Source organism: Macrosteles quadrilineatus, unplaced genomic scaffold (genome assembly GCF_028750875.1).
Source record: "Macrosteles quadrilineatus isolate MER2022 unplaced genomic scaffold, UCM_ALF_1.0 Scaffold_1__1_contigs__length_201487025, whole genome shotgun sequence".
Lineage (NCBI taxonomy): Eukaryota > Metazoa > Arthropoda > Insecta > Hemiptera > Cicadellidae > Macrosteles > Macrosteles quadrilineatus.
Window position 1 is genome coordinate 133,160,730 of NW_026542594.1, and position 24,919 is coordinate 133,185,648.

The 24,919-nt window shown below is 33.5% G+C and overlaps 1 protein-coding gene across 1 annotated transcript in view; it reads left to right on the top strand.

Annotated features, from left to right (window-relative positions):
• LOC128985282 (structural maintenance of chromosomes protein 3) overlaps positions 1-22,153 on the top strand; it is a 96,374-nt gene extending 74,221 nt beyond the window's left edge. The window contains exons 23-26 of the mRNA XM_054404676.1: positions 1,504-1,681; positions 4,546-4,725; positions 10,214-10,354; positions 19,561-22,153. Coding sequence (XP_054260651.1) covers positions 1,504-1,681; positions 4,546-4,725; positions 10,214-10,354; positions 19,561-19,632 — 571 coding nt within the window. The 3' untranslated portion in view covers positions 19,633-22,153. The remainder of the gene's footprint in view (positions 1-1,503; positions 1,682-4,545; positions 4,726-10,213; positions 10,355-19,560) is intronic.
• Positions 22,154-24,919: the final 2,766 nt, after the last annotated feature.

Consider the following 24,919-nt stretch of genomic DNA (forward strand, 5'->3'; position numbering starts at 1 on the left):
AATAAAAGCGATGTTTCTGCCACCTAACCTGACCTCTCTGTGCCAACCAATGGATCATTCAAGGCGTTTTAGCGACTCTTAAAAAGTTGTACAGTAAGAAACTTCTCTCTTGCCTTATTCAAGGAATGGACGAGGTACTCGACTTGGTTGAAAAATTAAAAAGAATTGATATGCTGGATGTTATCGGATGGATATCTAAGTCATGGAAAGAGCTCAATCCTTTGACTCTAGTGCGTTCATGGAGAAAACTCTTGGACCATGAAGGAAATGAGTTCAAAAAAGAAGATCCCACTGACAACGAACTTGTGACATTGATAGAGAAAATTCCAGGCTGCGAAGGAGCTTCAGACGGTGACGTTGAAGATTGGATGAATGAAGATCAGGAAGTAGAGCCTACATCACACTAGGAAATTGTTGCTCCTCTCAAACAAAAGGATGTGAGTGATGAAGAAGAGTTGGAGGGCGAGGTCGACGACCCACAACCAAAATTAACACATACTGAAGGTGTGAAGTTCATCTAGGGAGCCTTCCAGTACCTACAGGAGCAGGGAGCATCTGCAATGGATATTCTTTGCCTTAAGAGACTACGTGACGAAGCTGCGCAGCAGATAAATCCGAGTGAAAGACAATCAAAGATAAAAAATGTTTTGTTAAGTGAAATTCATTAGTTACTACAGTATTGTGATGTATAATTTTGATGTTCTTTAAATTGACTTGAACATTAATTTGTCATTATTGTTGAGTTAAGACTGAACTACAGTAATTATCAGTGCAATAATTGTTGGGCTTTTTAGTACTGTATTTAATAAATTTAAGTGATTTCTACATGAAACTTGTGTTTTTAATTTCCTGTATATTAAACTCCATTTACTCCCTATAGTTCGACATTTCGATAGTTCGACACCCCTTAGGTCCACAAAGTGTCGAACTTTGTAGGTTCTACTGTATAAGATGTACTAAACTTTTTGTCTTTGTCCTAAAAATATCATTTAACTGCAGAGCAGTGTCAGCAAAAGGATTCATGGTTTAATTTAAAAAATAAAATGTGTGGAAGACTTGTTATTGATTATCCCTCACTCATAAAAATAATAATTTTATAGATAATTTAATTTTTTTTATTATGATTTAAATGTTATAAATACACTGTTTTAGTAAATTCAGTTTTGCTAAATTATGTACTATTTCTATTTGTACCTGAAACAGCACTTACGGTAAGAATGCTACTAGTAGTACCTATTTAATGAAAAAGTAACAGAAAAGAGTATTGGTAATAAAGTTTTACAAACGTTATAAAAACACATGAAGTTTCTAATGCTTGTGTCGTAAAGACTATCTAAACATTAATCTTTACTATTCCATTATTCCATACTAGTAGGATTACAGATTATTTGGCTGGAAATCACATTTTAATTATAATCCTCATACCAATGACCTTCCAGTGCATTCTCTTTTAGTGACCACTGGCCAGTCTACTGTTGTCCTAATGTTTTATATGTTTGTCAGAGATGAGAAGATCAAAGAGTTAATGCAGGTATTAGAGCAGCGCAAGTGTGAAGCCATCCAGTTCACATTCAAACAAGTATCCACATACTTCAGTGAAGTGTTCGCTAAGCTAGTACCGGCTGGACATGCCCAACTAGTCATGAAGTCAGCTGACGGGCTTGAAAGTTCTGGTTCTCATGTAAGTCTGTGATACAAAATAATAGCTTAAATATGTTGAGCTAGCCTCATACTAAATGATGCTACTCAATGTATTAGCACAGAAAAAAAGAAGAAAAAACTTATAGGGTTGTCTCGTCTGTAGGTCTCAAATCCACCAAGCCATCCACCAGGTCAAAACCAGAAACCGAAACCGAAACTTATAAAGTCAAATCCCGAATCATGAAATCTAAATGCAAAACCTTTTTAGTTACCTGGTCAAGGCTCCAAAAAAATACAGATAATATTAAAATGTTTGCTATGCAATCAAACTCAAAGAAATTTATATCTGCCTTTATAACATGAATATATGTAACTAATAATCTTAAAGCCTAAAAACATACATTTTTATAAAAAACAAACACCAAAATAAATATAACTGCTGACACTAACATAATCATGAAAAGTTTGATTAAAATATATACTGGTCAATATTTATTTGTGCTTTAGTAAATATCAATATGAAATTGTATTGTACATTATTCCAGTATCGGTATCGGTAGGCTACCTATTGTAGTTCAGAATATAAATTTCTGTTTCATCGGTGCTAGTGGTGATCTGTTTCCTCCAATTCTGTCAGCTTGAGAAAATGGTGTTAAACACTAAATGGTGTTATAAAAAAAAAATAATTGTTGTTAATTTGAATGTCTTTATGCTTGACCACTGCGTGAATGATTTTACACAGTTTTCTACAATTGTGGTCTGCGATGAATGTGGAAGAACTTGCAGTGTTTGTCGAAAGTCGCCGCAAAGATTAACTGTCCCCCCCCCCCACACCCTGAAAACATGTCATGATCTTGGAATTCTAGATCCCGTTCGTAATACTCTCATCTAAATGGGTTTCAGAGCTGACCATGGCAAAGGCGGAATTTAATTGACGAACTTTATCCAAATAATCTCCGGGTCTAGGTCTCGCAGCCCTGTTTCCAGATTGTGAGTTTCCAATGGGTTCCTGAAAGAATGGTGAATTCCACAAATGAGGTGAACGAACCATTTCTGTATGAGAAAAAGGTCAACAAAGAGTTAAAAATGTAACTGTCTCCACCAGTCATACTTGCTTAAAATGTAATCCACTACAATATAAACATTCAACTTTCCATTTGTTCGAGGTTGTATGCAGCACCTCGGCGGTCTAGTACTTTCTTAATATTTTGAGACGTATTTGCACATCTACGTAAAAATACCTTTAATTTGATACATCAAACGTTAAAATCCGTCCAGCGGTTATTGAGTTATGACTGTGAAAAGAAAACTGCTTGCGTATATAGATAGACGCAATATTTATGCCATATAGATAGACAAGAATATTTAAAATCTTTTATTAAAAAACATCAGCATAAAAAAATGTATATTAATTACGCCTAACTTATTAAAAATGCTTATGATTAGGAAACATGGTGATATCAGTTAGGATAGAGTTAAACTTATCCTAAAATAAAATAAATCCTAAAATAAAAGCAATATTAATTTGTATAAAATAGTTTCTTGTTTTGGCTTTGTTTATAATAGTAAAACATGCCTCACACTGCTTACACTTAACAAAACTTCTCAAATGATAAAATAATTTAAGTAATATTTACATCATTGTAGTTGTTAGCCTCCGGATTGCCAAATAATATTAGAAAAGGTTTAAATGCCTGCTATAAAACAATCCAATTTTGTTGTTAGCACAACTAGTTTCGGTGTCTGTGTGACACCATCATCAGGCTGCACAAGGACAGTTTTCTTTCTTCATACGAAGAGCGTCATATTTACACGAAAATAAATAAACATTTAAACACGACGCTAACCCGGCGGAGTTTGAGTCCAGGCTCTCGAGTCCAGAGTATTATTTTATTATGTGTGTGTTTTTATGTGTTCTTTGACTCATCTGCAACCTTTCATCAGGTGAGTTAGCTGTGTCCTCTCCATCCTATATATTTATTTAATCCAAGCTAAATGCTTTTTCCTAAAAACAAAACAGAGGTGTCAGAAAGCTAAACAGCGTCGTTTCTTTCAGAAATACTCCGATTCTGTGATTCTATTAGGCCTAAGCATGCCTTCTTCAAAATTTGGATCTAAAAATTTGGATTTGGAAATTTGAATTAAATTGAATTTGGATCATTCAATCTAAACGGCATTTTCAATAAACAACACATTCTAATGCACTGAATATATTATACTAAACTTATCTTATACATTTACCACTCAAGAACTTGTATACCGACTGTGCATGCGAAACAATAACATGAGAAATACTCAGCTGGCTGGTTTTGTAAACAACAGATGTTACTAGATCAGTAATGCCAACCCACCTTTTAGAAATTTACCACAAAAATAAAAATAAGGTTATTGCAACAATAGTATTGATTAATGGCCTAAGGTAACTGTCAAAAAAAAAAAAAAAAAAAAAAAAAGCCAAACAAACTTTAAAATACTGTACCTAAATGACGTTTTCATGTTTTGACAGATATATGCATTGTTAGCTTTTGACCTTCAGATTGAGTTGCTTATATCAGCCAACGATTGCAACTGAATATCGTCGTTTGTATATGTTTAAGAGATCAAAGTGTCTTTAGTTAAAAGACCAATGGAAAAGTTTACCCCCAGATCACCAAGTATTAGGAACCAAGTTCAACTCTCTTTTTGTTAATTCTACATCAGAACAATAAAATGCATTTTGAAAAGAAGAATGATGACTAATAAAATACTATTCTAAGATATTACAACACATTTGTACAAAACAATATTAAAGCTCAGTCTAAAAAAAACTTGTGGCTTGACCTTTAATCCAAAGACTAGATCAAAAGTCTAAGTTTTGCACACCTTTAATTAATTTATAATATAACTTAAACTTATATGACACAGGAGATGGACTCGGACCAATTTGCTGGTGTGATGATCAGAGTCTCATTCAACGGCCGAGGAGAGATGAGGGAGATGAACCAACTGTCTGGAGGACAGAAATCACTTGTTGCTCTGGCTCTTATATTTGCCATTCAGAAGTGTGACCCAGCTCCTTTTTATCTCTTTGATGAAATAGATCAGGTAAATTTTTATTGAATAACATTTTGTGTTATATAAATGTTTGCTAAATTTACGATATGCTATAATGTTCTACCACTGCACCTAAACAATAAAAAAAGGTAAGTAATCACTATCACAAATTATTTATTAAATTAAAAACATATATGCCTAACTCTTAACAATACTACTTTGACGATTCGCATTGTGTATCACAGCTATTTTTTGCTGCCTAAGCGTATTTTTAATTAGCTGTAGTCATAAATGCAAAAAATTAATAGTGCTGCACCCTGTTGGTGAACCATTTTTTTAACTTTTTAATGTTAAAATATCGATATCATAGAAACAAATTTGTTTATTTGAAACAGCTGGCAAAATTCTTTTATCCATTTAAAAATAAATATGAATACTAATTAGAATACATGGAAACTTTGAACAACCCTGGGTGTTCAATAGGGTCAACTAAAATATGCCCATGTGTTTCTCAAGACTATAAAGTACTTCTCTGCAAAATGTCAGCTTAATCGGTTAAGTAGTTTTCACTTGATGGAACTTGAAAAGTTACCCACAAACATTTATAATTAATAGTGCTGCACCCTTTTAATAAACCTTATAACCTTTTAATGCGATTGAATTCATAGAACCAACTTTTGTAGTTGATACAGCTGTAAAATTTCTTTAATTCCTTTTAAATATGAATCGGTACTCATACGGTTAAGATGGGAAATTCTAGAGCCTCTGGGGCGGAGCTCGAAAGGATTTTTGAGATAAGAATATGTCTATATGTTAATCGGAAATGTGAGCTATCATCATACCAGATTTCAACCCAATCCGACCAGTAATTAATGCGTGATTGAACTTCAAACAAACACCCAGAAACTTTCACATTTATAATTTTATAAGTATGATATATTAAAAAATTTGGTTTTTCTTTTCCGAGTTAGTTTGGCTCTTCTACCCTTCCGACTTTCATGATTGAGGTCTTAAATTGAAGATATGCACGCACAGATTTCACATCAAGCATCGACATATATTTATCTACAGTCCCACTCGGCTTATAAGTAAACGAAGTTTGCTCCCTATGTATTCCTTATGGGAGTTAAATTAGGTTTTTTTCTTTTCCGAGTTCGTTTGGCTCTTCTACCCGACTGATTTTCATGATTGAGTTCTCAAATTGAAGTTATGCATGCACAGACTTCACATCAAGCATCGGCAAATATTTATCTACAGCCCCACTCGGCTTATAAGTAAACAAAATTTGCTCCCCATGTACTCTTATGGGAGTTATAGGTTTTTTTCTTTTACGAGTTCGTTTGGCTCTTCTACCCGACCAATTTTCATGATTGAGTTCACAAATTGAAGTTATGTATGCACAGATTTCACATCAAGCATCGGCATATATTTATTTACTGAATTCAGGGTGTCTAGTAGTCGGAAAAACGGTAAGTAATATTGAATTTCAAAATAGTCTTGAAAAGTCAGGATTTAGTCTTTACTAGCTGAACCCGGCAGACGTTGTCTTGCCTTTGACTATTTATAATATTAGTACCGTAACGTTTAATTGTCTTATTGTATATGAAGTGCTTATAACTAAATTAAAATACGTACGACAACTAATGAAACACATATAGTACAAAGGATAACCGATTCTTTATTATTGCTCTTATATTAATGCTAGTGGGTAGACAATATTTTTGGTCTTTCTATTCGGCTCAATCACGTCTTGGTTGAATTTCGTTCGCTACGCTCACTCACCTTTAGGTTGGAGCTCGTTCGCTGCGCTCACTTGCCTTCAGGTTAGCTCGTTCACTACGCTAACTCGCCTCCAGGTTGAAGTTCGTTCGCTATGCTCACTCACCTTTTGGTTGCAAATTAGCTGTTGTCATAAATGTAAAAGAAATAATAGAGCTGCACCCTGTTGGTAATCCTTGTAACGTTAATGCTATTGAACATCATAGAACAGAACCAACTTGTTTAATTGAAACAGCTGTTAAGATTCATTAATTCAATTTCTCATAAGGTTAACATGGGAAACTCCAGAGCCACTGGGGTGGAGCCGATTGGACGGATCACGAAATTGATGGTGTATGAACCTATTCCATGAAATTCTACACGTATGTACCAAGTTTTGTGGCAATCGGTTCAGCGGTGTCTGAGTTTATCACTGCCAAACATATATATATATACAAACATCCTCTTTTATACTTATAAATTTTAATATCAGTCGGGAAATTTCACGATTTTGCAGCGATCACGCAAGACGACGATCACGTATATACTATATATTAGGGATGCTCAAGTCTCGAAATTTCGGGAAAATTTCGGGAAATTTTAAATCTTGTTACACGAGACGAGATTTCTTTTTGGCCGAGATTTTTATCGAGACAAGAATAAAAAAAAAAAAAAAAAAATTAAAAACGCCTGCAGAAAGACAATGCAATACCCGCAATACAGGAGCGTGTTGTAGTCGCGTTTCCTTTGCGAAGGCATTCTTATTTAATTAATTCTTTAAATGTAAATATTACTTTAATTATTTTAATAATATTACTTTAATAACATTTGAGAAGTTTTGTTAAGTGTAAGAAGTGTGAGGAATGTTTTATTACTATAAAAAGTCAAAACAAGTACCTAACTATTTTATAAAAATTAATATTGCTTTTATTTTATGATTTATTTTATTTTAGGATAAGTTTAACTCTATCCTAACTGATATCACTATGTTTCCTAATCGTAGGCATTTTTAATAAGTTAGGCGTGATTAATAAAAAAATGTTATGCTGATGTTTTTTAATAAAAGATTGTAAATATTCTTGCCTATTATCATTATTTTTGTATTTAAACAGTCATCTAACAATGTTACAAAATCAGGTAAAAATTTTGAACATGCATTTCCCGTTGTGTATGAGAAGGGAAATCCCGTCTCGATCTCGTCTCGAAATTTTATGAGAAATAAAAAATCTCGTCTCGTCTCGTCTCGAACTAAAAATCCAATCTCGTCCATCCCTACAACCAAAATGGTTTTGATGGCGTCTACATGGGCGTGGGAAATGTTCATTATATTGCCAAGATCCCGGATGAGGACGATGATGTTTCCCTGACCGTGGCAGTCAATGATGATGTATGTCTACACGGCCGCAAAAGATTTTCATGATAAAAAAAATTGCCTTTTTAGAATTTTTTATTGCTGCATTGTTTTCTTTACTTGAAAAAACACCCCATTATCTTAATCTTTATGGAATAAAGACAGGGGTTGGTGTAGTACAACCAAATTTAGAAAATTTGGTTAAACTATAAAAATTGGTTTCGGTATCACGAATCGAGAATCGTACATTTTAAAACACTAAATGCACATTTAGTGTACATTTTACACGTCACTAAATGTTGAAAAAACTAGTCTTGAAAAATTTGTAATTAGTCTTGAAAAGTCTGGAATTAGTCTTGAATTTTAAAATGGAAATAAACTAGACACCCTGGTTTACTCAACCAAAAACTTAAATTTGATTTTTTTTTTCAAATTCTGACTTCAATTTAAGATGTATTTCACCAGTAATTATTATATAATCCTATATATTTTGGTCTGAGAACCTTCAGTGAAATACCAGCTTTCATTTAAGCTATTATTTAATCAAATCGGATAAGTTTCAAGCAAAAGCAAGGTGAACAACCAACATAAAACTTGTTTTTTAAAGGTTTTTCTATGATAATAATCAATAGCTCCCATATTGTTTATGTTTTTTATATGTTTGGACTCAAAAATAATCAGTAAATTCTAGGCTTTAATTTGAGCTTTTGATGGTTTTATTCATTTGAGATAAAAGGTACTGTAATACTATATCACTCAAAAATCATAATTTAATTTTGATTATCTCTCGAATATGATATTTATTTTAACGCTGAGGAGCAGCATGTTAGAAGTATTATCCTCTAGAAGTATCCTCTAGTATTAGAAGGATTTTATTTTTACTTTGTTTGATACATCTGTTTATAAACCTAATGACAACATTTTTGTCAGACTAATTTTATTTCAACAATAAAGTAAAATACCCCCGCCGCAGCAAACCTGCCGTCTAAGCAAATTTCCATTTGCCTTAATTGATTTTCAATTAATCCATTTATAACATTTATGTTTAACGAGTACCTAGGTTTGCTGCTACAAGGAAACTAAAAAAGTGTGTTTTTCAGTAAAATAATTATAGCTTAGTATAAAATCAATAAATTTGCCAAGTTTGATCAAAATTTATCCATAAACTAGCAAACTACAAAATTTTACATTATTCTCCATAAGAAATAACGTGGGAATTTGTAATTTAAATTTTTTTGAGTTTTCTCCATAACCAATAACCGTTAAAAAACACTTTGATACACTTAATTATTTGTTTTTAAGCTCTTTAAGAAGGTCTATGGAGAAATTGGGAAATGTTTTGTTTTGAGTGTCAAAAATGAGAAAAGCCAATTTTTACCCCATAAAACCCCCTGTTAAACCCCGCTCCCATGGTCCGATCATGCTGGTTCGCGAACTCATTCAAATTTATCCTGCCTTACACCTTCAAACCAAATTTCATCAAAATCGGACTAAAGTTACTCAAGTTATCGTCCGGATGGATACATATATATATATAAGAATTTGAACCAATGGTGTTTTTGGCCCCTGGGGACATCAAAATGAAAAAGTAAATCGGTCCCGGGCCTAGGTGTTACCATGAGACCTACGGTAATAGCTACTTCCCTATAAGGAAATTCGCTAAAAATAAGGCTTTAAATAAATTCATCTTTATTTAGGTTTTTATTGTCTATTGATTATCTAGTTTATAATAAATTGTTAAAATGGAAGCATTTAGCTATAACTGTGATACATCAATTAGAAGAGTCATAATGATACAGTATATTTCTTCTTTAACCAACCACCCCTGGATTAAACCCATGGATCACAATTTTATCAGTTCACATTCTTCATCATCTGGTCAGGATTCTGAGACTTGCCTCTAATAATTGCAATTTGTTAGTAATCTTCATTGGCATTTTTGTTGTATAACATATTTTCAATTGTTGGTACCTCTTATATACTTGCAGAGTTTCAAGAAAAAGAAAATAGGGAAATTCGCTAAAAAGTTAGATGAGGACTGAAGATAATTTGGTGAAACATAAATGTCACTTAACTTAAATTAACCTTCTTAATTAAAATTTTATGTAGATATGGCAGGTAAAATATAATTCATCTAATGGAAGAGAGAGTGAATGGACTCTTTTCAACAAGTCAATGATTACTGATTTTACCTTAATCTGAATCAAATATAAACAGTGTTCATTGTGTTTTTTTTCTGGAAAAACAAGTCCAGTCAAAGCAATGCTTTTTTATTAAATATCTGGATTAAAAAAATCATTTTTTTACGGGATAGGCCAGTTGAAGCGCATAGTTGTAAATTGTATTCATAAATACCCAAGATTAACAGAACAACTAGTTTCTTTTCTATAGGTAGATTTTTTAGTTGTAACTTGTTTTTTCAATATCCAGGCCCTGGATGCCCAGCACAGGAAGGCAGTTGCTGATATGATCCACGAAATGTCCAAAGAAGCACAGTTCATCACCACCACATTCAGACCGGAACTGCTACAACATGCCAACAAGTTTTATGGTGTCAAGTTTAGGAATAAAGTAAGTCAACAGAGTTGTAAATATGAGAATTTTAAACTAACAAAAGATACAGATTATATTTCATTTCATATACATATTTTATATACAGATTTCATATTTGTGCATAACCAAAAAAAAATATGTGCAGTAGCTAAAGAGGCTAGTGCGCAAGCAGAAGTCATAACAGCTGTAAGGCTGTTTGATGAGCACATTTTCCTGGCAGATTGTAGTAGATATTAGATAGCCTATTAGTTTGTTATATTGAAAGCTTTTATTAATTGACTATTGAATGGATTTTACTTCTTGTATACAGTAGACTCCCTCTTATCCGGACTCCTCGGGACCGAGGCCAGTCCGGATAACGGGTTTTCCGGTTAAACCGACGTCCCCAAAAACTCGTTAAAACGGACTGTTTACTGCGATATTCGACTTAAATTTAGGAGAGCATTGTATTTAGACACGTGATCACTGATGGACTCAAATCTTTCCCACGAGAACAGTTGTTTCAGTACTGCCCACTTCCTGCCGATCTAGTCCGGTTAAACCAATGTGCTGATAAAAATTGTCCGGTTAAAGAGTTGTCATTTCCGCCGAAGGTAGTCCGGTTAAACCGATGTCCGGTTAAAAGGTGTCCGGATAAGAGGGAGTCTACTGTACTTTGGATTTTTCTTTCATTTCTTCCTTGTTGAATGTTCAGCAGAGTCCACGAGTGTTGTACTGCATACTGAGATGTACAAATATTATTGACTTGTATATGTTAACTTTTGTTTAACAGATGAGGTTCTAGGAAGGGGGGGGGTTTAGTAATTATTTCGATCTCAGACATCTGGTTATACAGGGTGTCCAGCTTCGATTAGGACCAACAGGGTGTCTACCAACCGGGAAATCCGGGAAAACCGGGAATTGTACTTAATTTTTTACTGGCCATGAAATGTACGGGAATTGTCCTTAAATGCCAGACTATGTCCTTAAATTTTTATGGGCAATAATTTTATCGATCGCTAGTTGGTTAGGAGCACATATAAGGTTTATCAGATGTTTGTTTAGCTTACATTATAAATTTATTACTAGGATAATTGTGCAATAAAAAACCATTAGAAGCTCAAACCCATTAATATTTTATCACCACAATCAAGTGTCAAATCAAGTACTTCCAAGAACCATTGTGAAAGTAGCTTAGGTCATAAAAGTTTTATCACTTTTATTCCTTTACAACTTTCATTATTTATTACTTGGGTAGTTATTATGAGATCCCAAACCTATTTAATCATGGAAATAATAGTTTTATTATAATGACTGTTAAATTTCACTTCTTACTTGTACTTTTATCTTCTTGAACATTCAATTTGCCGCTGGCCATTGCCTACTGTCATAAAACTGTTTATGGTTTCATATTAAACTTGTAACTAATCTACAGTATTATTTTGTAAGTTAAAACATTTTTTTATGGATATTACTTTCAATCGACAAAACCACAAGCATTGTTGTTTGCATTAATTGTAACGCAGGCCTACTTGGTCTCAAATCATGTCATTGCATTTTCTGTATCTTTGTCTTATATTGTTATATTGTTGGCTGTTCAGGTTTCAATGTATTTGTTTCCTATATTTATTTATTGTGTTATATGCTTTAAGCAATTTAAATCTTATGAACTAGAATGATGATGGTGACTTTGCCGCTATTATAACCTCATTGTTTGTCACTCAGTTGATATAGGCCCCCCCCTAAATAATTAGGTCTAGGCATGGGTATTTTTATTCTTTGAAAGAGCTGTAGAATATACTAAGAAAATGTAATTGATCCCAATAACTTTGCAAATGAAAAGACAATAATCTTCCTCTGTGCTTACTGGTAGCCGCTTACCATACCGATTTTGTACCGAGAACCGAGGTACAATATATGTATTAAGGATTTGTTTAAAAAATAGTCGAGAACTTAACGTTGTGCTAGGGCGAATCATGCCTAACTAATCCACATATATCGGATATGATATGATAATGTTTCCATGACCGATCGAGATATTCAGGATTTTGTCGCTATTGCGGTAGACGATGATTGGGTTTCTCTGTTACACTAAAGCTTTACCCGAAGTAAATGTTTGCTAATTTAAATAAATTTCTATTTTGAAATTTAACTCTTGTCTATTATTACTTACTTTTCTCTCTGGTACAATTACAGTGAAGAACAAGATTAATACAGTTTGACAAATCAGGAAAATATATTCGGTAATCGGTGCGACAACGGTTACGACAAAGTGTCCTTAAATGTACAGGAATTGTCCATGAATTTTTTATCCAGAATGTAGTAGACACCCTGACCAACTTTACCAGATTATTTGGGCGGTCTAAACAAGAAAAAAAATGCAACACAACACGTATCCTATCTTAAACGGTTTGGCGTCTGTCTGTATGTGCTTTTTACAAAACAATTCATAACTCCTTAACGGTTTAAGCTATAGTGTTGAAACTAGTGTACATGTTGCTCGAAATCGAGCAATTGCAAAGAAGTAAAGTAGTTATTAAAAAAAAAAACTTATTTAAAAACGAATCAAAGTCATAATTTCCAATGAGTTTAAAAGACTCAACTTATAGATTACGTACATAACAGTTCCATATAATGAACATTTCTTGTAAATATTTTATCATTTTTCAAAAGCTGATCTGGGTTTTAGTGTATTCGTGGTATATCGTCAATGATTCTACAAATGTTTCCTACTTATAGCCGCATTAGGTTGACCATGTTGATCTTCATCAATGATAATGTAGTCTACATAGCACTACCCATTGTCGCCAGTACGTTTACAAATTTCAGTAATTTTTATAATATAAAACGATAACATTTTGTTTACATTACTTAAGAACTGCCTGATTTTCTGCATAATCTCTCTGTTACGATTTTATTTGCTTCAATTGGCATTAATTTGGCTAGTTACTGTTATAACGTAAGTTATATTTACCTGAAAAAATGCTGAATTTGAAGGCCTAATGTCGTTCAGATGGTTTCCCTTAAATGTGAATAATAATGTGAATAATACGTATCCTTCAATGAAAGTTTTATTACGGTTTCTTGGATGTAGTCATATTATTGTAAAATTACTTGACTTTAACACGTTCGCTACTGAGCGTCGCATATATGCGACGCCGCGGTCATTGCCACAGACCGAGGTATACATTTGAATCTTACACATAGACCGGCTGTCACTTGGATAACAGTACACACGGACCACGGGCGAAAACCTGTAAAACAGTGATAATTTACATTGTAATACGCTACAATCGTGTTTGTAAATAAATTATTCTTATTTTTTTTTGTATTTTTTATAACCTTTTGTAATGTCGCATATTTGCGACGCCCGGTCTACAGCGAAGACAATAGTGAAAATTATCATAGTTTTATTAAAATAGACCAAACGTCGCATATATGCGACAGTTCATTTTTTGTGTTTTAAAGTGAAAGTAAGTAAAAAAATAAACAGATTATTCAAGAACAGTTTATAACTGAACAAATATAAAAGCTACACAGGATAATGCAGCATACATACTGCATAAATACACACAGTGATGCAGAGAAGTAAATACCAGTTTTTCCAACTATTATATGACGTCACCAATCATCATATCCACAGACCAAGCGACGCAGTTGTGCGTCAGACATCTCTGTAGACCACTGCAGGGAATTCAGTGCCTTCAAATAGACCACTACAAAGATATAAGCATTTTAATAACATTAGAACCCCGACGCAAATATGCGTCGGCAGTCTGTTTTAATGTGACTAGCCGACGCATATATGCGACGGCAGTCTATGGGTGGAAACCGGCCGTCGCATATGTGCGTCGCTGGTCCATGTGAATGGAAAATTTCGTACTATTGCAGTAGCGAACGTGTTAAAGAAAACATATTATTTAATGACATTGCCGAACCAGTTCAATTCAGCCTTAGAGGGGTTTACTTTGCTAATCATCATGTAGTTAAGTCCACGTTTCCTACAAATAGTGGCACTTCGGCTAACATTATTGTTTATTGTTTGTGGGAATCTTCATATTTTAGGTGTTCTTCATTATATAGGATGATAACGATAGTAATTTTAAAAAAATCTCGATTCTTCTACTTGGTGGCGTTCTATTACTTTCCTATTGATAACAAATCGGTTCTTTCAATGATTGCTCAAGAAATACAGTACTATGTCGATTCATTTTTCTTATTCGCTGAACATATCAGATTGTCCAGGTTTGCTCGTCTGCTCCGTTTTATATCTTTGTCTGCTGTCGCTGCGCGCGCTATGTTGCAACTGAGAACTGATTTCATTCACTGAGGACTGATGACGACGTAATGTTTAGTAAGCTGTGATTGGGCGATATGGGATAACTATGGTGAATTTTACAATTTTTGGATAAAGAGAAAACTAAGAAAGAATATAAAAACAAAACCAAAGAGAAAGTATAGCAACATCGTTATCTTAACATTCCTTTTACGAGTGTTTTTATTATCCCATGGCTGTGATTATAAACTTTTATAATGACTTATCTAATAATTTATTGTTTTCAATACGATTTGTTTCAACTAGCAGTACCAATGCTATAGTTAATGATTATTATTGACATTTCTCTGTTGTGATAAATCAGTACTGTACTGTAAGTAGCCTACCAGCCTATCACGAGCAGTAGCTTACAAAACTTTCTACCGTTTTGTTTTGTTCTTTACATGGTTTATAACTATGCAATACAGTTTTTGGCTAGGTTTTAGGAGGGTTAGAACAAGTTGTGATTTTAAACTTACAGTTTTTAACTTGTACCAAGGTCAATACCATTGTCATGATTGCGCAATATTCAAGATCCCTCCCCTTTATTTTGCCGGACAATTTAGGTTCTACTGTACAATGTAAGCACTGTACTGTAAAGTATTGTAGCGTAGCCTATGCTACTTTAATTGTATTTTAATGAGGTCAAATCCCGACCTATATTGACCGACGCTGGTTCTGAACCTCGACTTAGCGAAATTCCTACAAACCTAACCTCTATATAACGAACCTCGTTTTAACAAAATCCTTGATATAACGAATATTCAGTTCGGTCCCTTCAGATTCGTTATACTGAGGTTGGACTGTATTAGACTATGGGTTATGTTCCTTAAAAGGGTGTGTTAAGTATTTCAGTCGTGGTTTGATGAAAGTGTTACGTCACTACATCATTATATCAATATTAGTGTTTGTAAATAGTTTTGAAATAATTGAAATCAAATAAAAAAACCTTATTTTCCATCCGTCTGTCAGAATGTTTATATCAAGGAGGTTAAAAATTTTACATTTAATTTATCCCACATGATATCTCACACCCTGATAATTAGACTAATTTGTTAATTACATGGCAAAAATGTGGTTTGAATTCCCCTATTGACCACCTTAGGCCCCTTAGTTGTCTTTTGCTGTATTGGCTATTAATTAACATCTGTGTCTAAGTAATATGTCGGCCTTAGTCCCTTTCAAAACTAAAAGGTTGGGCTACTCATCCTACACTCATCTCCATTAATTCTTAGCTTAAAATGCCTACATTGGTATGGTCGCCATTTCAAAGTTAAGTTTTAAAGTCAATTAATCAATTATTTAAGATGGGGACGCCACTATGTGCGTATTTTTACCCAAATATGATTGAAGGATGAGAAAGTATCAATTTATTAGGTTAGTTTAATCTTTGGTTATAATTAACTCATACACTAAAAGCTGGTTAATTGATAGATTGACGTACTTTTATCACAGGCTAAAATAGCCTATTGCATTTTGTATTTTATCTTTGTATGGATTTCAAGCGTCTTATTATGTTGTAAGCGTTTATCTTACAACAAATGTCTTTAGTATTGGTTAATTGTGAGGTAAAACAAGATATGGGCTAACGAACACAGTCAGTAGAGTAGCAGTGTATTGTATTTAACAAAATACAATCAATATTAGGACAGAACTAAAATGTAAAATAATACAATATTAAAAGCCCCAGCCAATGTTCATGACTCCAGGCTCCAAAGTAACATAATGTTTGCAGACAACTTAAGCAGTGTACAAAATCACCGAGAAGTAAAATATTTTTCGGTGACGAAGGTAAGATTGCATAATAATCAAAGACCCACGTTATAACACATTAAATTTGTTACCCTATCACTGAAGAGGCCTAACGAAATTAAACGATAACTGATAACAACATATTATTAATAACATCAATGTTATTACTTGTTCAATACAATTATTGAATCACTGATAATACTTTTAAATAAGAATGAACTCAAATTTTTTGGCCCCAATCTTCTCACGGGCCTCTCTGCTCACTGTTTCCCGCTCACCGGTTCGCTGGCCCCCTCAGCTCCTGGACCCCCCCGCATTGCGGTCCCTGCGGGCCCTTCTGTTACGCCACTGTCTTGTTAATCTCTTCCTTAAATTCGTTTCAGGTCCACAGTAATGATAGCCAGGTATGTGAAGTTCTACAGGTAAAATACCCTGTGTCTGTGTACAAGAAGACTATACTGTGTTCTAACATATTAGATGGTGGAGTCTTGACTTTTTATTCACCCTGTATGTACACAGAAAATCTTCATGTACACAGACACAGGGTATTATACCTGTAGAATTTCACATACCCGTCTATCAGTACTGTGGACCTGGAACGAATTTAAGGAAGAGATAAGCAAGGGGTGATCCAGGCATAAATAAATTGGATGCTTCACGCAAAAACCACGATATAGCATACTCAAGATCGAAGGTAGGGATGTGTCGAATCCGGAACTCGAATCCACCGAATCTTAAGAAAAGATTTGGATTCGAGAATAAAAATTTAAAAAAATAGAATTATGTGGCATATACTGTGACACTGCCTAACCATAGAGGTTATTGACGTCGTTATATACAGTACTGAGACATTACCTGACCATAGAGATTATTGACGTCGTAATATACAGTAATGTGACATTGACTGACCATAGAGATTATTGACGTCGTAATATACAGTACTGTGACATTGACTCACCATAGAGATTATTGATGTCGTAATATACAGTACTGTGATATTGGCTAACCATAGAGGTTATTGACATCGTAATATACAGTACAGTACTGTGACATTAACTAACCATAGAGGTTATTGACGTCGTAATATACAGTACTGTGACATTGACTAACCATAGAGGTTATTGACTTCGTAATGCCTAACCATAGAGGTTATTGATGTTGTAATATACAGTACTGTGACATTGACTAACCATAGAGGTTATTGACGTCGTAATATACAGTACTGTGCCATTGACTAACCATAGAGGTTATTGACGTCGTAATATACAGTACTGTGACATTGACTAGCCATAGAGGTTATTGACGTCGTAATATACAGTACTGTGACATTGCCTAACCATAGAGGTTATTGACGTCGTAATATACAGTACTGTGACATTGACTAACCATAGAGGTTATTGATGTCGTAATATACAGTACTGTGACATTGACTAAGCATAGAGGTTATTGACGTCGTAATATACAGTACTGTGCCATTGACTAACCATAGAGGTTATTGACGTCGTAATATACAGTACTGTGACATTGACTAACCATAGAGGTTATTGACGTCGTAATATACAGTACTGTGACATTGCCTAACCATAGAGGTTATTGATGTCGTAATATACAGTACTATCACATTGATTAACCATAGAGGTTATTGACGTCGTAATATACAGTACTGTGCCATTGACTAACCATAGAGTTTATTGACGTCGTAATATACAGTACTGTGATATTGACTAGCCATAGAGGTTATTGACGTCGTAATACACAGTACTGTGACATTGACTAACCATAGACTTTATTGACATCAGCAATATACAGTACTGTGACATTGACATTAGTCTTCTTGTACACAGACACAGACAGTCTTTTTGTACGCAGTTACAGATAGTCTTGTACATGGATACATACAGCTTTGTGTTAGTAGAAAATCTGTCTTGTACATGGATTCAGACAGCTTTGTGTTAGTAAAAAAATCAGAAAATATTGGATCCATCAAAACCGGATCCAACCCAAGATCCGGAATTTTTTGGATCCGATCGGGTGCCGGTTGTAGCTCGGATCCGGGGGATCCGATATCCGGATCCGACCATCGCTAATATATATGTGGTTTTGAACAGATGTTGTTTTTGGTCTCTGGAGACCTCAAAACGAAAAAGTAAATCGGTCCCGAGTCCAGGTCTTACCAAGATACTTACGGTTATACAGTAGACTCCCTCTTATCCGGACTCCTCGGGACCGAGTCCAGTCCAAATCAAATCAAATCAAATCAATTTATTGACACAAATAACGTTACATTGGGTGCTTATAGCAGTAACTTGTGTCTTGTCAATTAAAATACAATGGAAAAAACATTTTACATAAAACATAGAAGATTACAATAACAATAAAAATGTAAAAATGTACAAAACTACTAGGTAACAGGTAACAGGTAACTAGGTAACAGTTTTTCCGGTTAATCTGACGTCCCCAAAAACTTGTTAAAACAGACTGTTTAAATGTATACTGTATACAGTATTTGACATAAATTTAGAAGAGCATTGTATATAGACACGTGATCACTGGTCTCAAATCTTTCCCACGAGAACAGTCGTTTCGTTTCAGTAGCCCACTTCCTGCCGATCTAGTCCAGTTAAACCGATGTGCTGATAAAAATTGTCCGGTTAAAGAGATGTCATTTCCGCCAAGTGTAGTCCGGTTAAAAGCTGTCCGGATAAGAGGGAGTCTACTGTAGCTTATGTGAAATTCACTTAAAGTAAGTAGTTTTTGTCATGTTTTATGTAAACTGGACCTGTCAAGTACAAAAATATTAAATTTTCTATTTATTTCACCTATCACCAATGCTACCATACATGTACTAAAAGTATTTCTGTAGTAATAAAGTAGTACGCTTGTGTAAAGAATGTTTCAGGTTGTTTGCCCGTTTTAAGTAATTGTAGAGTCTTGACAAAATTCTAAAATTCCATTAATGACTCCATCTAGCCCTCACGTAGTTTTTTTTTTTTTTTTTTAATTTATCTATTAGGTTACAGGGCTATCTCTTGAGCTTTATCCGCTACAAGTATCCCATGTTGTACGCCCGTGTTAAGTTATGTCATTGATGCTACTAACTAACAATATTGAAGTGCTGCAGAAGTAGCATTTGTTAAGGTTTGTTTCATTCTTATTACTAATGAAAGTTTTGTGATAGGTGAGTCATGTGGAATGTGTGACAAGAGAAGAAGCATATGACTTTGTTGAGGATGATACAACTCACGGTTAAGGCATCCAAGTTGTCTTCTGTAAATAGGTTCTGTAAATAGTATGGCCAAGACCAAGAGGCTAGTAATCATTATCATATTTTATATCAGTTGTAGACTAGGATTAAGAGGCTAGTTATCAATGTCATATTTATCATAATTTATTACAACCAATTGCATGTTCATTGTTCATTGTACCTGACTTAAATCATGTATTTGTGTACAAAAACTGAATCTCTAGGTTTAAATTTGTACCCAGAATCAGTGCACAGATGGCGCTTTGCACACAAGCCCAATTATTGGTATAAATTTACTCATTTTGGCCAAAGCAAATGTTCACTAAAAAATATTTGACCACAGTATCTTGTAATCCAGTATTGACTTTGGTTATAAATTAAGTTTGCCTAAAAGTATTATGGAAATGCTGGAGTATCAATGAACTTGAAAATATTTTATTGGATTTAACTTTTTAAATCCCACTAGGTATTACTCTGAGGTTATGTTTTTAGCAAAAGGAAAAAGCATTTTGCTTGGACTAAATAAATAATATAGGATGGAGAGGACACAGCTAACTCACCTGATGAAAGGTTGCAGACGAGTCAAAGAACACATAAAAGATATAAACACACACACATAATACGTGTGTGTGTGTGTGTGTGTGTGCATTTTATGTGTTCTTTGACTCGTCTGCAACCTTTCATCAGGTGAGTTAGCTGTGTCCTCCCATACTCTATTAGGTATTACTCTGGTGATTTTAATTTGTTAAGTAGCCTAAACCATTAATTAAATGTGAGATCAATTAGATAATAATTGTTTGTAATAAATAATCATTGTGTATGTTTCCAATCACACTTAAAGATAAAACCCAAGTGTAAATATCAAGAATTACAGTTTTTGTCTGGTAGTATTTAGTTGCATAGTCTAGGCTACATTTAATATAAGACAATTCATTTTATAATGGCATTAAGAGATATGGTTTATTATATTAAAGTTCTAAACTGCTACAGTTTAAGGGGTTGATTGTCATTGGTAGAAATTAATAAGTCAATATTTTTGTGATTAAATAACTTACGTCATCAATCCATGAATTGCTGTGGAGTACGCGTTTCAACCATCAGGTCACCCTCAGCTCCACTGTCACTAGGTTGAATCTGTTTCTATGTTGCTTCGATTTTGTAGCAACAACGTCGATATATCGAATAAATAGGCCAAACACATTTTACATTCATTACACATACACGACACAAAACATTAAAATAACGGAAAAACTATGATTATAACACTGTGCGACGTTGTTGCTACAAAATCGCAGCAACATAGAAACAGATTCAACCTAGTGACAGTGGAGCTGAGGATGACCTGATGGTTGAAACGCGTACTCCACAGCAATTCATGGATTGATGACGTAAGTTATTTAATTATTTGATAACTCAATCCGTTGTGCTACAATCTCAACATTATAATATTTTTGTGGTTCTTTGTAGAGTTTAAAATTAAAATTGTACAAGTATACCTAAATAAATTGTCGCAAGGTAAACAAATAGCTATAATATATTGATGTTAAAGTCATGCTTTCTAGCTGATTGTCATAAACATTTGAAATATAAACCTTTGATTTGAATATTGGTCTGATCACAACAAGTATGTCAGTCAAGTCAATTGTGATTTCAACAAAGTAAACGACAATTAAACAGTAATGTCCTATTTCATGTTAAAATACAAGTTTGAAATCAAGGAGATTGAGACTCAACTTCTTACTTGTAGCCTAATCCATACACATTTCACACATTAGTGTTAAATTAAACATATTGTACACGATTTTCTCTACCAAGAACCATTATCTGCCATTTTATCTGTTGAAAGAACAGACAAAACTTAAATAGTTTTGAAATGTTGTTGTTTGAATACAGATGTTGGATTGGGACGGGTTTTTATGTAAAATAACAGTGAATGCTTTAACATGTTTTTGTTTATGACTTGTAAAATCATTTCAGTGTAGTTTTAATAAACCCTTAGTTTTAGTTTAGTTTTTACTATGTACAAATTTATTAAGTTATCGTTATCATGAAATGAGAGTAAATAAGTTAGTTAAAAAATTAAAAAAAGTTAGTTAAAAATTGATTCTGCAGGGAGAAGAGACATAAATTAAATATTTTTGAAACTTTGTTTTGAGTAAAGATTTTTAGTTAAGAATGTCTGTTGTTTAAAATAAAATTTGACAACTTAAAGTAATTTGTATTCTAGGAAAAAATGTTAACATTGTAACAAAGAAACAATTGTATCATGATTTCCTTTTTCTTTTTATAAAATTATTTAAGTTTTCATTTGATAAAAGTGATTTAATTTATTACTAAAATCCCAACCCTCGTTGGCCAGTATCAATTAATGTTGTCACATTAGTGCAAAGTATATAGATTGTTGAAACTTTGCTTTCTATATTCACTGACAATTGTAATTTAAATTGTTTATAAGACTTAGTGCAAGAGATTTTTATTCTATTACAATGACATTAAAAAAAACATATTTGTAATAAAAATAATGTGTCTGAATGAACTCCTGTAGTTATTATTTAAAATGTCCTTAAAAGAGTTTTTCTTGGCCAGTCTTCAAAATATCTTATACATTGTGGTTGGTCGATTTTTGAAATCTGAACTAGTCTTTAATAAATAACGAAGCCATTTAAATTAAACAATTTGTTTATCAATTTGTGTATAAGTCAAGTCAACCAAATGTATAGATACATTTGTGGTTTGGAAAATAGTGTGAGCGGCCTTCAGGCTTTATTAATGTTTAGTACGAATTCCTTTAGAATAATTTAAAAGTAAGTTGGATTTTGTTGCTCTCAGCTATCATAAACTAGAAAGTACAGTTTTATATTAAGACCAGATGATGCTAAAATAGAAAACTAATCAAAAGTTAACATAGTTATCATTGATTTCATTCAGGAAAAATCTTTCTACTTCCAGTGTAGATGTGGTGTGGATAGACAATCTATAATATTAAAACGAATCAGGGGTTTTTTATTTCACCTTTTTTTTATTTCAACCACTCGACGGATTTTCATGATTTTTATGTTGAAAGAAAGATAATTTTGAGAACTAGGGAATGTCGAAGCCATAATTTTAGTTTAGGGTCCCACTTATTTAGAAATTAAGTCCGACGCTAAGATTCTAAACTAGCTTTTGGTGTAATATAATTTGTTTAACATAACAGCTGTAAACATTCAGCGTTTGTAACACAAATTCAGCATTTGGATAAAATTAAAAGACATACTAAGGGTTGACTTATTTATACTATGTGTGATGCTAATCATTGATACGTTCAATCCTTCGATAAGAGGATGACAGATTATTTAAATATACATAGGTAAAATACTAGGATGTTCAAAGGATTTTTTAAATAAATCTTTGTAATCTTCGATTTGTTTTAGTGCAATATTATTTTCTTTTAACTAACAGCTGGTTAAATATAAAAATGCTCTGTAAAACTATGAGGTTATTTTATTTACTCTGATTTGTCATTGATTTTTAGGAAACAAGTAAGATTAGTAGACCACCGAGAAAAGTAACACCATCGATGTATACAAGTCGAGGCTCTGTACACGAGTCTTAAAAAAAGATATGTAAATTATTATACTTCTCAACTTTTTTAGAAAAGGGTAGGAAAATCAATTTTTTACACGTTTTTATTCATCTTGGTTTGTTTACAATCAATGTTTTTGAATGATTAAACTTTGTTTGGATTAGGCCCGGAAATATTGATGTCATAAAGAAGGAGATCAAGAATCCTCAGGAATACAATTTTAAATTACCACCACAACCCAGACGGGTTATCCAAAGATATACAGATATGAATGACATAGATTGAGCACAGCGTCATCATTGACCTAGGATACTGCAATTAGACTAACCATCCTTTTATGAAATCTAAAAAGTTGTTTGGCGTGTGTTTAGTTGTGGTTATGTTTGGAGCCGCTGAATATTTTATATTTTAAATAAATAAATATGGGGAATTGAACTACGGTGTACATTAATTCAATGAGGGTGGTTTAATTATTAAGGATATTAACCCTCTGAGTGCCAACGTCCGGGGAACCGGACGTTTTTAAAACGAGCCAAAAGTGCCGACGTCCGGCCGACCGGACGTTTTTAGAACGAGCCAAAAGTGCCAACGTCCGGCTGACCGGACGTTTCGTAATGATCGAACAGTTGTCATAACAACCGAATGGATACTCGGATTCTTTTAACCCATATATTAACATTGAGTCGAAAGTTACTAGATGCGATACATCGATTTTCGTTGGTCGAAATATCGAAAATTCGATTTTTACGAAATTTTAACCTAAAAATCGCCAGATCGCGCTCGGCATTTTTAGCGCGACCTTCGGGAAAAATCATCGGCATTTTTTGAGCGTTACTTTTATTTCTCGCCTGGCACTCTAAGGGTTAAAACTGATAACGGAATGGATAATAAACATAGACAATTAATAACGTCACTAGCTTAACTAGCGTGTTTTAAGTTTTAAATTCCTTCAACATGTGACCAGTTCTTTTGTTCAAATGAATATTATTTTATTTTTGACTCAGCTGTTTACCAAAACAAACTATATGTTGTTCTTTTGACTTTTCTTTGTTTACACTTATTTATTTAGCAATTGATGCAGTGAAATTGATGTAAAGGATATGTGTGGACGATTCGTTTAATGATGTCAGGACACCAACGTTATAATTATGTGTACTGTGAATATTATTGGATGTTTTCGTTTTATTTTAGGGAGTTTCTATTCAGACCTACTGGAAATTGTGTATAGTATGAGTAATTGTATTGTGTTGATATTGATTATGGAAGAGGCAGGTATGCGATGGAATTGGAAGGTGATATCATTGACTAGGCCTATACACTTTCTCAATTGATAATTACTCTTTCTACTGTAGGCTGCTATAAAATTTGTCTTTATACGTGTAAGCTAGCTGTTCTGATTTATACCCAGTTTTAACCGACTACTCTCGTACGTAGGACGGGCTAACACCTCGTTCCTTTAATTACAGAAGAATCAAAAAAATATATTCTTTGTAATCTTATTATTTAAAAGTCCAAGCCTTTGAGATTGATGTCTATACATAGACAGTTAAAAATGCTTCTTGCTTATTTTTTTATTTAGTTTTTTTATTTTGTGTCTTTTTACGCCAGTGGCATTTTTTACGTTTTGAAAGGGAATTGTCCAAACCCTGGTCTTGTTACCATCTAACATCGAGCTTTTTGTTAGATGGCATCATTAATTCATAGCCCAATGACAAATGGCATCTGGGT